Source organism: Chelmon rostratus, chromosome 11 (assembly GCF_017976325.1).
Source record: "Chelmon rostratus isolate fCheRos1 chromosome 11, fCheRos1.pri, whole genome shotgun sequence".
Classification (NCBI taxonomy): domain Eukaryota; kingdom Metazoa; phylum Chordata; class Actinopteri; order Chaetodontiformes; family Chaetodontidae; genus Chelmon; species Chelmon rostratus.
The window spans coordinates 25,596,439-25,611,661 of NC_055668.1; the positions used below are offsets into that span (position 1 = coordinate 25,596,439).

At 38.7% G+C, this 15,223-nt stretch overlaps 1 protein-coding gene across 1 annotated transcript; it reads left to right on the forward strand.

Annotated features, from left to right (window-relative positions):
* LOC121614311 (high-affinity choline transporter 1-like) lies at positions 1-10,343 on the forward strand. Its single transcript, XM_041948128.1, has 8 exons — positions 1-184; positions 6,607-6,723; positions 7,094-7,249; positions 7,464-7,612; positions 7,750-7,893; positions 8,593-8,746; positions 9,330-9,547; positions 9,813-10,343. Exons 1-8 carry the CDS (start codon positions 1-3, stop codon positions 10,341-10,343), a joined length of 1,653 nt encoding a protein of 550 aa, XP_041804062.1.
* The last annotated feature ends 4,880 nt before the right edge of the window (positions 10,344-15,223 follow it).

Consider the following 15,223-nt stretch of genomic DNA (forward strand, 5'->3'; position numbering starts at 1 on the left):
ATGGCTGTCAACATCCCAGGAGTGATAGCTATGGTGATTTTCTACCTGCTGGTCCTTGGGACCGGCATCTGGGCTTCTTTCAAGTCCAAAAGGGAACAGAAGAAAAGTGCAGCCACTGGAATGGATATGGCCCTGCTGGCAAACCGGAGCATTAACTGCGTGGTGGGGGTCTTCACAATGACAGGTGAGGAGAGCACAGCAGACGAAGCTAGGACAGAAACTGTATCACTGGGAATTCCAAATATTCATGATTGTATCATTCGGATGAAAACACCACACCGATTTGCTACTCAAACAGCCGACAAAAACCTAATAAAATATGGCCTACAAAATATTAGAGAATAATCAGTGCTTGTACATTATAATGAGAAATGTGCACACAAGGTAACTGTGAAGTTGAGGTTGTTTAGTTAACTGAAGCAGAGTTTAAAACACAAAAAAATCAAAATAGAAATCTACAGTTGCACTGTCTCTATTTTCATCTTCTCTATCTTACTTACTATTTGACTCTTACTGTAAAGTGCTGCTACTCTACGAAAGCATCATTCAACTTCAAATTGTCCTCTTCTGTGCCCCCCTGCTTCTTTAATAATTTGTCAGCCGCCACCAAATTATACACAAGATTACTGGCCTCCCCACCCCCAACCTCCCAGACCTCAACAGCACAGCCACTGCATGCAGAGCACACACTGTACTTGGCCCCAGTCACCCCCTCAACCCAAACTTTGTACTCCTCCCATTTAGTTGGCTTTTCAGGTTGCTAGCATGGAAGAAAGCGAAGTTCAGCAGGAGTTTTGTCCCCTCTGCCATAACAGAACTGAACAGGTCATCCTGACTTTTAGTGTTTGTGCACGCAAAGTATAAGAATTTGCATCAGTGTTGAATCAGTCGAGTTACATGTATTTGTGGATTCTTGAGGCTGTATGGAAGGTAGAAACAATTTTCTTTGGAAAATGACAAATAAATCTAAATCTAATCTCATCTAACTCTTCATCTTATTTCACACTCATTTCTATGTATGTTTTCACCTTCATTCCATGTCTTGTCTATGTGAAGCACAAAGTTTTGACTGCCATTGCACAGGTGATTTCTCATCACCTGCCTGTTTTATTTTCTGCCACCATCCCGTGTTCTGTTGTTGCTGCTTGTCCACCTTCTCGTCATCGTCGTGTTATCAGCACCAGCACTCACGCCCAGTTCTCTGCACTATTTAAAGACTCTGTGTTTTCCAGTGTGGATGGGTTCGGGTCCGTCTGTGCTGAAGAGCTAACTACTCTTTTTAACTCTACCTGCAGCAATATCCTGAACTCCATTGCTCCTTTAAGAATTAGTCGTCCTAAAGCACATCATGAACCATGGATAACTGACTCTGTTCGTGCTCTCAGACGCTCATGTAGATGTACAGAGAGAAGGTGGAAGAAGGATAGGCTGCAGGTCTCCTTTGAAATTTTAAGGGACTGTCTTCTAGAGTACCAGAGAGTTGCAAAATTAGCAAAATCCACTTACATTTCAAACCTAGTTTCTACTAACATTGGAAAACCCAAAGTTCTTTTTAGTGTTTTATATTCAATCGTGACACCTCAAGATGCTGCCTGCGTTGTTCCTACTTCCATCCTCTGTCATGATTTTCTCAGCTTCTTCACTGACAAAATCACTGCTCCTTGGTCTATCCCTGTCTCTACTGACCCTGACCCCTGTGCCCCTCCACTGTGCCAAGCTGCTTTTAACCAGTTTGAGCCAGTGTCTTTGTCTGAGTTGTCTGAGGTTGTTCATGATTTGAAGCCTACTACCTGCTCTTTAGACAGCATTCCCAACAAGTTTTTAAAGGGGGTGTTTGACTCGGTAGGGTCGGTGCTTCTGGTGTTGGTAAATGCCTGTCTCAGTTCAGGTAGTTTCCCATCACCTTTTAAACAAGCTGTTGTGCAGCCCCTTCTAAAAAAACTAATCTTGATCCCTTTTTGCTCTCCAACTTCAGGCCTATCTCCAAACTGCCCTTCCAAACAGCGTCTATGAGAAGTTTCAGTCTGGGTTCAGAGCCCGTCATAGCACTGAAACTGCTCTTTTAAGGGTTTTTAATGAATTGATTGTAATTGTTGACACCGGGTGTGCTGCTATTCTGGTTATATTAGATCTGACAGCAGCCTTTGACACAGTGGATCATGAGGCCCTTTTACTGCGCTTAGAGCATTGCGTGGGGATTAAAGGTACTGCCCTAAAGTTTTTTCGCTCTTACTTGACAGAGAGAACCTTCTCCGTCCATCTGGGTGTTCTCTTCAGGCTTGGCCCCTCTTTCTTGTGGGGTTCCCCAAGGCTCCATTCTAGGCCCTCTGCTTTTTGTTCTGTACATGCTGCCCCTGGGTTCTATCTTTCGCAAGCACAATGTCCCTTTCCACTCCTTTGCAGATGACATACAAATATATTTTCCTCTGAAAGTAGATTGTAAAGATTCTCTGCAGCCTCTGCTATCTTGTCTGAAAGTCATTAAAACATGGATGAAAATAAACTTTCTTAGCTTAAACAACAATAAGACAGAGGCTATTGTGTTTGAAAATCCAAACGTCCTGGACTGCTCAGCCAATTTTCTGGAGCACCTTGCACCTAACTGTCGCTCCTATCTAAAGAGTCTTGGTGTGACTTTTAACAGTGCTTTTAAATTTGATAAACAGATCTCTGGTTAAAGGTGCTTTCGCCCCCAAGATCTGGAAAGAATGGTTCATGCATTCATCACCTCCAGGCTTGGTTATTGTAATTCCCTGTATGTGGGCCTAGACCAGTCCTCTATCCAGCGCCTGCAGCTTGTTCAGAATGCTGCTGCTCGCTTACTGACTGGAACAAAAAAGAGAGAACACATCACACCGGTGCTGTCCTCCCTGCACTGGCTTCCAGTCCACTTCCGGATAAATTTTTAAAATCTTGTTGTTTGTTTTTAAGGCTTTGAACGGTGTTGCTCCTTCTTACCTAAACGACCTTCTTCTGTTGTATAAGCCAGGGAGAGATTTAAGATCAGCTGAGCATCTGATTTTAGCTGTCCCTAAATGCAGGCTTAAAACAAAGGGGGAGCGAGCTTTTGCTGTTGCCGCCCCAAAACTGTGGAACAGCTTACCACCCCAGATCAGATTAGCTTCAAGCCTTGGGATTTTTAAATCAGCTCTGAAAACTTACTTTTTCTCACGAGCATCCCACAGAGCTTGAGATTGTACATACAATTTTTTATTGTCTTCTGTGTTTTATTTGTTTTATGTAATGCCCTTTTATCATGTACAGCACTTAAGTCAACTGTGGTTGTTTTTAAATGTGCTTTAGAAATAAATTTTGATTTGATTTGATTGCAGTAAAGGATTAAGAAAATGATGGTTAACACTTCAATTTTCGTCCTAAATTTTATCTTTTTTTTATAATTATCAAGTGTGTTTTACTCCCTATCTTATTTAACATTAATTTTCTATCCCTGTTTTATGTTCATTCTATATGTTGTTGTTTGAAATATCTAAAATTATTGAGTGGTTTTAGATGATTATAAGGAATGTGCAAATAGGGTTACGGTTGAGGTTGTTTTATTTCCTAAAGAGTTTTTATTAATTAAGAAAGATTAAATTGAATTTTCTTGCACAATTAAATACCATCCTGATCGTTACATTTGTTGTATATGTAGATGTAAATGACTCCAAAAATCACTGTCACTTGCTGTAGTTGCACTAAAAGTACAAGACAGATATATTGTAGTTCTTACTAAATGCTGAATGTAAATAAGATCGAAAAACATTACTAAAAATTCATTTTTAGACTGCGCTGAAACTCAAGATAAATTTGAAATGAGCAGAATGATAAGTCAAAATCCTTATGGTGTCTCTAGCCTTTGAGTCCTGTAGCAACCAAAAACGTAATAACGGCCAATAATGTAATAACTACCAATAACGTAATAATTTTGGCAATTTTAAATCTAATAAAACCAATAATGTAATAACTTGCCAATAATGTAATAAAACCTTTGAGCCAATAGCGTAATAACTTTTTGCCTTTGAAAATGTAATAACTGGTGCTGATAATGTAATAATATTATATATGACTGCAGTTCATGGGAATAATAAACTTTTTTGTGCAGTTCACTGAATTAAAATAAGTACAGTGGACAAATTTAAGATTTATATTGATCAGATAAAATGATATTTGATCCTGTAAGATCCTGTGATGTCATCCAGGTGTTTAACAGAGGGTTTAGCACAACTCTATGATATAACAGCCGATAGATCACATCTGGACTCTGTGAGGAACTGGAGCTGTTATAAAATATATGTTTATATTGTTGATATATATCTCATCAATTAATATCCATCTAATGTAAGCTGATGGAGGATATTCACTTACACTCCAAACCTCTTCATTAGCTCTCTCTCTCTCTCTCTCTCTCTCTCTCTCTCTCTCTCTCTCTCAAAGTTTCTTTTAAGTATTCGTGTCTTTGAATCAAAGTGTCTTTTAAGTATTCGTGTCTTTGAATCAAAATGTCTTTTAAGTATTAGTGTCTTTGAATCAAAGTGTCTTTTAAGTATTAGTGTCTTTGAATCAAAGTGTCTTTGAATCAAGGTGTCTTTGAATCAAAGTGTCTTTTAAGTATTAGTGTCTTTGAATCAAAGTGTCTTTGAATCAAAGTGTCTTTGAATCAAGGTGTCTTTGAATCAAAGTGTCTTTTAAGTATTAGTGTCTTTGAATCAAAGTGTCTTTGAATCAAGGTGTCTTTGAATCAAAGTGTCTTTTAAGTATTAGTATCTTTGAATCAAAGTGTCTTTGAATCAAGGTGTCTTTGAATCAAAGTGTCTTTTAAGTATTAGTGTCTTTGAATCAAAGTGTCTTTGAATCAAGGTGTCTTTGAATCAAAGTGTCTTTGAATCAAGGTGTCTTTGAATCAAGGTGTCTTTGAATCAAAGTGTCTTTTAAGTATTAGTGTCTTTGAATCAAAGTGTCTTTGAATCAAGGTGTCTTTGAATCAAAGTGTCTTTTAAGTATTAGTGTCTTTGAATCAAAGTGTCTTTGAATCAAAGTGTCTTTTAAGTATTAGTGTCTTTTAAGTATTAGTGTCTTTGAATCAAAGTGTCTTTGAATCAAAGTGTCTTTTAAGTATTAGTGTCTTTGAATCAAAGTGTCTTTGAATCAAAGTGTCTTTTAAGTATTAGTGTCTTTGAATCAGAGTGTCTTTTTATCAAAGTGTCTTTGAATCAAAGTGTCTTTTAAGTATTAATATCTTTTTATCAAAGTGTCTCTGAATCAACGTGTCTTCGATTGAAGAGAGAGAGAGAGAGAGAGAGAGCTAATGAAGAGGTTTGGAGTGTAAGTGAATATCCTCCATCAGCTTACATTAGATGGATATTAATTGATGAGATATATATCAACAATATAAACATATATTTTATAAAACAGCTCCAGTTCCTCACAGTCCAGATGTGATCTATAGGCTGTTATATCATAGAGTTGTGCTAAACCCTCTGTTAAACACCTGGATGACATCACAGGATCTTACAGGATCAAATATCATTTTTATCTGATCAATATTAATAATGAGAGAGATCAGGCAAGAGAGAGAGAGATAGAGAGAGAATCTAAATCTTAAATTTGTCCACTGTACTTATTTTAATTCAGTGAACTGCACAAAAAAGTTCATTATTCCCAAGAACTGCAGTCATATATAATATTATTACATTATCAGCACCAGTTATTACATTTTCAAAGGGTTTTTAAATACTAGGCCAATAAGGTAATAACCAGCCAATAATGTAATTACGTATTACATTATTGGCAAAAAGTTATTACGTTATTGGCTCAAAAGTTTTATTACATTATTGGCAAGTTATTACATTATTTGTTTTATTACATTTAAAATTGCCAAAATTATTACGTTATTGGTAGTTATTACATTATTGGCCGTTATTACGTTTTTGGTTGCTACAAGCCCTTTGTCAATTAAGTCACTTTGAAGTCATAAGTGAGTCTTTGACAAGTGGTAGGAGCAAGTCGTCACTTTATGACTGCTGCCACCTAACTCTAACGAGGTAAACAGAGGAATCCTACTGTTTACTTCAGACTCACCAAGACAGCAGGAGGTTTGAAACTGTTTGTAGAACTCTTTCACAAAGAGTTGAAACATTTTGTCTCATAATCAAGGCTGAACTGAACAAAGTAAAAGTGTCACAGGGCCCCAAACCTACGACCCCATGTTCACTGTTTGACGGTTTTTAATTTCATGAACTGAAAATCTAACAAGCCTAATAGGGAAGATATAATCAATCCAAATTAATAGAATTGTTTCAATTTTTGCAGTGACCTCTCTTCACCCTCACTGTTATTATTACATCACACAGATTGATTTGAATGTCTGAAACAAAACATATAATAAATATTTTTATTTGGTTTACGAATAAACTTCTTGGAAACATTAATTTGGACAACAGGATTTTCTACAGTGAAAAAATGGTATGATTATGACATCATGAGATGATTCTTGTGAAAGTTTCTTAATGATGATGAATTATCAGCCAAGCTTTTGTCTTCTGTCCAAATAGCTGCTGTTTGTCCACTAAATTACTGTGTGTTGCTGTGTGTTAATCCATCCTGTAGCTACATGGGTTGGAGGAGGCTTCATTGTCGGCACAGTTGAGATGGTGTACACGCCTTCCTTGGGACTAACCTGGGCAATCATGATGTTGATGGCATACGGCTCGTCTTTTCTTATCAGTAAGAGTTTCAAATTGCATCTGACAGGCTACTTTATGTCTGCATGTGTAATAAAAAATATAACATTTTAATCTAAAAAATATGAATTACTATACATAAAAATGGCTGATTAATGACCATGGCTACCTTGTAACTTGACATTAATGAAAAAAAATCACCTGAATGTTGACATGTTGTGCTCCCGGTCAGTAACTTGTATTCATCACCGTTTCAACAGTCACAATTCTTATTTACAGAAGATAATTAGCCACTGTTGCTCAAATGCTGAAGAGCTCCAGCATGGCTGCTCTTCTAAAAACAAATTAATCTCCACACCTTTGATCCAGCTTTTCTAACATTGTGATGTGGTCTGTTCTTTTTTTAAATCAAGCTGGCTTGGTGTTTGCCAAGCCAATGAGAGAGAGAAACTGTATGACGATGCTGGACCCTTTCTACATCAAGTATGGAAAAGTACTAACAGCTGGACTGAGCCTGGCTTCTCTAATTATTGATTTGGTCTGGCTGCCCACCTCACTACTTGGTTTAGGTACAGTACATACAAATGCACTTTACATACATATTCATTTGTAATTGTATGTTTACACTGCCTTTATCAGTTCAGTACAATACATGTATGGATGGAAATTCCTACCTTTGCTGTGGCGATGAGTTGTGGGAGTGAGTGACTACAATAAATATGAACTGGTGATATTAACACAATGACTGGTTCTAAAATGTCACTGATAAAATGTGTTTGACAGGAGGAATCATGAGTGTAGTCCTCGATTTGTCCTTCACTGTGTGCATCTGGATCTCTGCTGCGGTCGCTATTATCTACACACTGCTGGGAGGCCTCTACTCTGTGGCCTACACAGATGTTATACAGCTTGTCCTCATATTCATCAGCTTGGTGAGTTTGATATACTTTTAGTTTTTACACTGTCTGCCTTTGTGATCAGAGGAAGTTACCTAAGGCATCAAAAACTCCAAAGGATGCCTTTTAAAGTTGTTTCTGTTTAACATTTCCAATTTTATTTGTCTCTGCAGTGGCTCTGTGTTCCCTTTGTCATGATGAATCCTCACACCATGGACATCAGCCAGACACTGATGAACAACACCTTACATGCTCCCTGGATTGGTCAACCAGACCTGAAAAAGATCTGGATACTGATTGATGACTTCTTGTTCTTTGTAAGGAAGCAACAATACAGCCTATATTAAACACACCTGAATTTATTTATAATTATATTTTGCTTTCAAATTGATCCTAAATTAAGAGGAGTTTGTTAATTTTTCTGTAGCACATACAATTGAGACAAATTTAGGTATGATGCAAATTAGCGACAACAGGCGTTAACGCTTAAATGCAGTTTTTTCAAAATTCACAAAAGCCATTCAAAATTCATTTATTTCATCAAAACAGCTGCAAAATTGGCTTACAGTCATTACAGTGTAACAACAACACAACGGATGTAGTTTTCACTTTGCAACCAGTGGTTGCAAAAGGTTCCTAGGAGTGTGTTAATATGCACAAACCGGCTTTAGAGGAATGCATGCACGATTCAGCTGCAATGTGGATTACAGCGGTATGATGCGAATTCGCGTCAATCTGCATTAAGGGGTTATAAAGGTATCTTCAGAATGAAGATAAATAACAAATATTTTTATAGTAGACTGTTTTTCACTGTAACTAAAGAATCAGAGTAGTTGTAGGCAAAGGCTATTATCCGAAACAACATCTCTATAAATGTCAAGGTTGTGACTGTGTCTATCCCTTTCATTTGAATCAATGCTTCAGTGCTCATTGCTTTATAGACATTTTGCAGCATTTACCTGATGCTGACGCCACACAAGCGATTGAATTAACCACCTATCTGTTTTACACTTCAGGCTCTGGGGTCACAGGCGTTCCAGTGCGTCCATCAGAGGACCATGTCGGCTTCTTCCTTAGCCACAGCCAAGCTCACATGTGTTGTTGGTGCTTTCATCTTTCTTGTTTCTGGGATACCTCTTATACTGCTTGGGGCAGCTGCTGCATCCACAGGTATTAACAGCTTCTAGGGTACTGTGAGTGTGAGTGCTGATGTCTGTGTATTACTTTTAAACCACCTGCAGGCAATCCTCCTTTAAAAAAGCCAAGAGTCCACAACCATCTTAGAGCACAGTGCTGCTTGACGATAAATGACAGTGAATAAGCTCACATTGATAATGCTTACATGCTGATGTTTACTAGACAACATTTGCAGCACCTTAGTGTTAGTCTGCCAACATTTCACCACACCACTTTCCTTTTGACAAATGGATCATGGTGTTTATGATGTTTCCATGTTTAATTCACTGAGTAATCAATATTTCAGGCTCTTCAGGAGACTATTCTCAGAATTCATGTAACAGAGGGGAGGACAAATGATAAAGGGTTGCCTATATATTAGTGCCAACTCTGTGAAAGGTGATTTGAATAACCAGCCTTGGTAAAAAAGATCAACTGGCCCCACCTTGCTCCTTATATCTTATCACACAGTGCTTAGTTCATACCTTAGTAGAAACAGTAGTCTTGTTTTAAAATCAGTTAAACAGATAATGGGAGCATTTTTTCAGTCTTTCCCTCTTTTGTGTCCATGCCTCAGACTGGAACCTGACTACCTATGGTTCTCCATCTCCATATGAGCGTGGGGAAGCAGCTTTCATTCTGCCCATCGCCCTGCAGCACCTCACCCCGTTCTTCATCGCCATCATTGGTACTGGATGTGTGGCTGCCGCTGTGATGTCATCAGCTGACTCCGCTTTGATTTCTGCAGCTTCTGTCTTCACTGTCAACATCTACAGGAACATCCTGAGGCCTCAGGTGAAAAAATGCACTAGTTTTTTTTCAATCTGCTTCACCACAATGAAAAAACTGAATAAACCACAGTTTGCTTCTGTGAAGTTGTCACAATTATTTTGAAAGAGACACAATGGAGTTCAATACAGTATAAATGGAGTAAAATGGCTTGATGGAGAAACAAAGTATGAAGAAGAGTGAAGAAGACTAGAGGGAGGTATGAGAAAGCAGGATAATCTCAGTCATTTGCTGTTAACCTGCTCTTCTTCCTCTCTTTCCTCTTCCTCAGGCATCAGACAGAGAGAATCAGTGGGCAATCCGTGTTGCTGTGGTGGTCGTGGGCTTGGTTGGTACATCACTCACCAACCTGAAAAACAGCATCTTAGTGTTCTGGTTCCTTGGTGGTGAAGTGGCCTACATCATACTATTCCCTCAACTCGTCTGCGTCCTCTTCTTCAACATCTCCAATGGTTATGGGGCTATTATGGGCTGCCTGGTGGGAGTTGTTTTAAGACTGCTCAGTGGAGACCCATCTCTCGGGTTAGCACCAGTCATACACTTCCCAGGATGCGCTCTTGAGGACGGGGTTTATGTCCAGTACTCTCCAGTCAGGACCATCTCCATGCTGTCTGCCATTGCTGCCATCTTGTTGATCTCCTACCTGGCTTCTGTGCTCTTCAACAAAGGTGTACTTCCTGAGAAGTGGGATGTGTTCAAAGTGAAAACAGATGCTGCCACAGAACATAATGAGAATGAGAAACTGAGCAGAAACAACTCTGAGGCCGAGGCATCCGAGCCAATGATGAGCACAAATTGTTAGCCTTCCTGTGTGTACAGTAATATCTGCTGTCTACAAATATAATATAGACCAGTAAATACCTGAGCAGAGCTCAAAGTGCATCACACACATTTTTGTATCCAAAATATAAATGCATAAAAGCGTATAATGTGCTTCAACATGGTGCCCATTCATTCTTCAAAGTTGCTCTCACAGCTCATTCGCACTGATTAGGGATTTTCTCTTTCTGTTTGGCTTCTGTGTTGCGTGGTTCATGCACATGAACATTTGTTTTTTTCCCTGTTCTGAAAAGGTCTCATCATTATTAAATAAACAAGCCACAATATAAATACACAATATGATAATACAATAAAACAGCAATATTTAACGTTTGTTTGCATTCATATGTCCTGTTTTTGTAATTGCAATTTGAGGTAAATGCGATTGTGTTGCCACATAATTCTATTTTTTGTGTTCCTTGGTACTGCACCTGTCCACTGTGACAAAGTTCTTGTCAGTGTTAATAAAGATCCTTTAATAAGGTGCTTAGGCAAAAAAGTAGTTAAAAAAAGACGCTGAGGATAACAAAAGAAAAAAACAATACTTTAACTAGACACTGTCATGACCCATGCTTTCCACGCCGGCCTTTTTGTGAAGTTTCCCCTTGTGTGTTGTCTTTGTCTGGGTTTTGCCACGTCCTGTTTTATTTTTGAAAATTCATGTTCGCCTGTGTGTCATTAAGTGTTCCTCCCTTGTGTATATAAGTCTGTGTCTTCCCTCCTGTCTTTGTTGGGTCGTTGTCTGTGCTACCTTGCTGTCTGCGTTTCCATAGTCATAGCCATAGCCCCCACAGTGAGTGTTTGTCATTGTGATTTCTTTGTCATGTCTGAGTCATGTTTCATGTAAGTGTTTCTTGGTTGTATAATCTTTGTCATGTCTGTGTCGCATTTCATGTAAGTGTTTCATCGCTGTGTTTTCTTATTTCATGTCTGTGTCTCTGTTCATGTCTGTGTTATCCCTTGGTTTGTCTGTGTTCATGTCCGTGCCACGTTCCCTGTGAGTTTTTCTTTTATTGTATTTTCCATAGTCTACTTTTGTTGTTTAGTTACTGCTTGATAGCCGATTTTCAGTTCATTGTAGTCTTATCCGTTTTGTTTGTTGTTCTTCATCGTGCCATTTTTCCTCCGTGTTTTCAGAAGTGATCTTTTGTTTCTGTTATTTTGTTAGTGTAGTTCTTAGATCTTTCATAGCCGTTTGTTTCTATCTCCTTCGAGAGCGTTTTCTGTTCTCTATTTTATTTTGATAGTTGTTCTTAGTCTTGTCCCCAGCTCTGTTGTGTCTCGTGTTCATGTGTGGTCATTCCCTGTGTTGTTTCATTGTTGTGTGAATCCTTTTTCCCCTAGTGTGTCTTTAGTCATAGTTCCTAGTACAGAGTTTTGGGTTTCCTTGGTTTATCTTTGTGTTTAATAAACTTGTTTATTCTTGAATCTACTCCCCTGTGTGTCTGCATCTGGGTTCTCTCATAGTTCCCCCATATCCCCACCTCCTGACAGACACAGGGTAGTACGAGAGGGGAACAAGCTGAGCAAGGTCATGCAACATCTTCTCACCACACCCTTCGGTTCCGAACCATTTATTATTGGCACAAGGCAAGGCAAGAGCCACTCGCCTCTATAGCTCAAAGAGCGTAGCTCAATAATTCGCAAAGTTATATGCAAAAAACTGTGAAGAATTTCCCTTAAGAAATGAATGGGAAATTTCCTCGAATTTCAGCCTTTTTCAATTGTCCGCTGCTTCGCCATAATTTCTCCTAGAGACTTCATTCAAACTTTAAAACTTAGATAATTTTGTCGGGTCGAAATCAGCCAGTGAGAAATCGCCTGATTTTTTTTTCTAAAAGATCCGTAAAATCCAAATGGTGAATAGGAGACACATAATTTTTGGATCTTTTTGTAGACAAACCTTTCTTCTCTCGCCAAAGTTCAATTTTAAAGGGTTAGCCCCCACCAAATTTAAATAAAGAGGGATCTTGCACCAGCTGCCCTGCTCTGCTGCTCCATTTAAACCCATACAATCTTGTTTTCTGAGTCGCAGCCTGCCGGAGTGTGTCTTTTTAAATCGACCATTTAGTCATTTTTCTAAAGAATATCTGAACATAAAACACACGTACATCTGGCCCAGACTTGTCTGCATCTCACAGAGTAATCGGTTTTTTGATAGCAGCTCACAAGTTGTTCGGAAGAAACCGACAGCGAAAAAGTAGCTGTTCAGGAACAGGTAAAAAGTGGGACAGATAGAGAGGTAATTTTCAGCAGGTGGGCAGAGCTTACACACGCACACACATACACATTCAGACACACATATACCAGACACATCTCCATGTAGGAACTGGTTGGGCTGCTTGTTCAAAATACTTGGGACAATTTGATAAATGTGTAGTTCAAGCAGACACACACACACAAACAGACGAAGACACACATGCGCAGTCACACACAAATACAGTTAAATATGCACAACGCCTCTATTAGCACCGTTAGCATTAGCACCGTTAGCTCTGTTAGCACCGTTAGCTCTATTAGCGCCGTTAGTGTTACCTCTGTTAGATCTGTTAGCATTAGCTCTGTTAGCGCCATTAGCATTAGCGCCGTTAGCTCTGTTAGTAAAAGGAAACTTTGGATGATAATAGAGATGGTTCATTTCCATTAAATTCATTCAAGTTTATTGATTCAGTTAATAAGACCAGCAGCCCCCTCGTGCCACTGTCAAAAAGATGTCTTCTCATTAATGAAAATGCATTGCATGAATAGCAGAGCAGGGTTGTGTTAGCTGTCATGGGTTGTGTTGGTTTGATATAGTGTTTACAGTTGTGTGCCTGTGTGTGCATGTCTGTGTTCTGAACAGCCCTACAATGGGTGATAAAAAGTAAAGGAAAGAGAAGTAATGGAAAGTATAGCTAGGGAGATGAGTTAGGAAAACGTGATGAATTGAGAAAAAAAGAAGAATTAATAATGATAAAGATAAAAAAGGACACAAATGCTACTCCTATTTTTTAATGCTGCTACTCCTACTTCCACTGGCACTACGAATCATTACAATAATGATTCACAAAAAAATGAACAATGAAAAATTATATATATAATATATATATATATATACAGCTGTCCTCAAAATTATTCATACTCTTGCCAATTCTTGTGATTTTTTAATTTAGTGACGAAATATTACAAATTTTTTAAGTTTGTGTATCAGTTATATGCAGACAATTGAACGAATGACAACAATATAAAATTTAAGAAAATATTTATTTAAGGGGTATTTTATTGATGGATTCCCAAAAAATGCAATGTTCAAAATTATTCATACCCCTGACAATATTTCAACAAAAATGTACCAAATGTGGTTATCTTTGTCCAGTAGTTACTTTAAGGTGTCACAATGGAATAAACCCCTTTAACACTGTTGACCAAATGTTAAACACTGATTTAAAAACAAAAAACCCCCATCCTTCCAGAAGAGTATAAATAGGGGAAAAGTGCTCAGGTCATTCTCAATTTCTGGTCATCATGGTCAAGAAGAAGGAGCTCAGCGAGGACCTATGTCACCGTCTTGTATGTGCCTACAGTGAAGGAAAGTGTTAAAAGGCCATTTCCAAGCAGTATGATGTCCCTGTGTCAACCGCCCAGAGCATCATCAACAAGCACAAGAGGTTCAACACTGATAAAAACCTCAGTGGGCATGGCAGAAAGCGTAAGGTGTCCTCTAAACTTGCCAGGAAAATCTGCCGAGAGGTCAAGAACAACCCACAGACCACAACCAAGGCCCTAATTGAAATGCTTGACCAGGCAGGGACACAGGTGTTACGGCCTACCATCGAGCAAGTTTTGCACAGAGGAGGTCTCCATGGACGTACACCTCGGAAGACGTTGTTGCTCAGGAAGAAACATCTGGAAGCTCGTCTGGCTTTTTCTAGACGTCATTTGAAGCGTGATCCCAGCTTTTGGTCAACCATCCTGTGGTCTGACGAGACAAAGTTGGAGTTATTTGGCCATACGGATACTCAGTATGTCTGGAGAAAGAAAGGAGAAGCAGACCGAAGAACACTGTGCCCACTGTCAAGTATGGTGGTGGAAACATAATGCTATGGGGATGTTTCTCCTCCAGTGGCACAGGGAATCTCGTCAAAGGTCCAAGGAACCATGGAAAAGGAGGATTACATCAGGATCCTTGATGAAAATGTGAAGGAATCTGCTGAGAAACTCCAGCTTGGCCACAACTGGATGTTCCAGACAATGATCCTAAACACACTGCCAAGGTAGTGAAGAAATGGTTCAAAGACAATGATGTCAACGTCCTAGAATGGCCAAGTCAAAGTCCTGACCTGAACCCCATTGAAAACTTGTGGCATCACTGAAGACCAGAGTGATGGCTAGGAAACCGACCAATCTGACCTAGCTTGAGGCTTTTGCCAAGGAAGAGTGGGCCAACATCCCACAGGAGACATGCAGGAAGCTTGTGGACACGTACAAGAATTGTCTAGAAGCAGTCATAAAGAACTATTAAAGAAAGACAAAGGACGAGGGTATGAATTAATTTGAACATGGCATTTTTTGGGAATCCATCAATAAAATACCTCTGAAATAATTTTTTTTTATTTTATTTTGTATTGTCATTCTTTCAATTGTTGTTTACATATAACTGGTACACAAACTTGAAAAATTGCATTCATTTCATCACTAAATTAAAAAATCACAAGAATTAGCCAGGGTATGAATAGTTTTGAGGACGGCTGTATATATATATATCGGTACAAAAACCATAACAAATGAATTATTTAAAATTGTAGCCTCACATGAAAATTTGTGTAAATCAAACTTCAATTATTCATTGTTGCCTTAAAATTCACAATTGACTGAAAAAGTACA

Bases quoted from the DNA above. Each gene is read 5' to 3' on its own strand.
- LOC121614311 (XM_041948128.1), top strand. From the start codon at position 1: ATGGCTGTCAACATCCCAGGAGTGATAGCTATGGTGATTTTCTACCTG. The intron at 185-6,606 runs GTGAGGAGAGCA...TCCATCCTGTAG, and splicing joins GGGGGTCTTCACAATGACAG to CTACATGGGTTGGAGGAGGC. The intron at 9,548-9,812 runs GTGAAAAAATGC...CCTCTTCCTCAG, and splicing joins GGAACATCCTGAGGCCTCAG to GCATCAGACAGAGAGAATCA.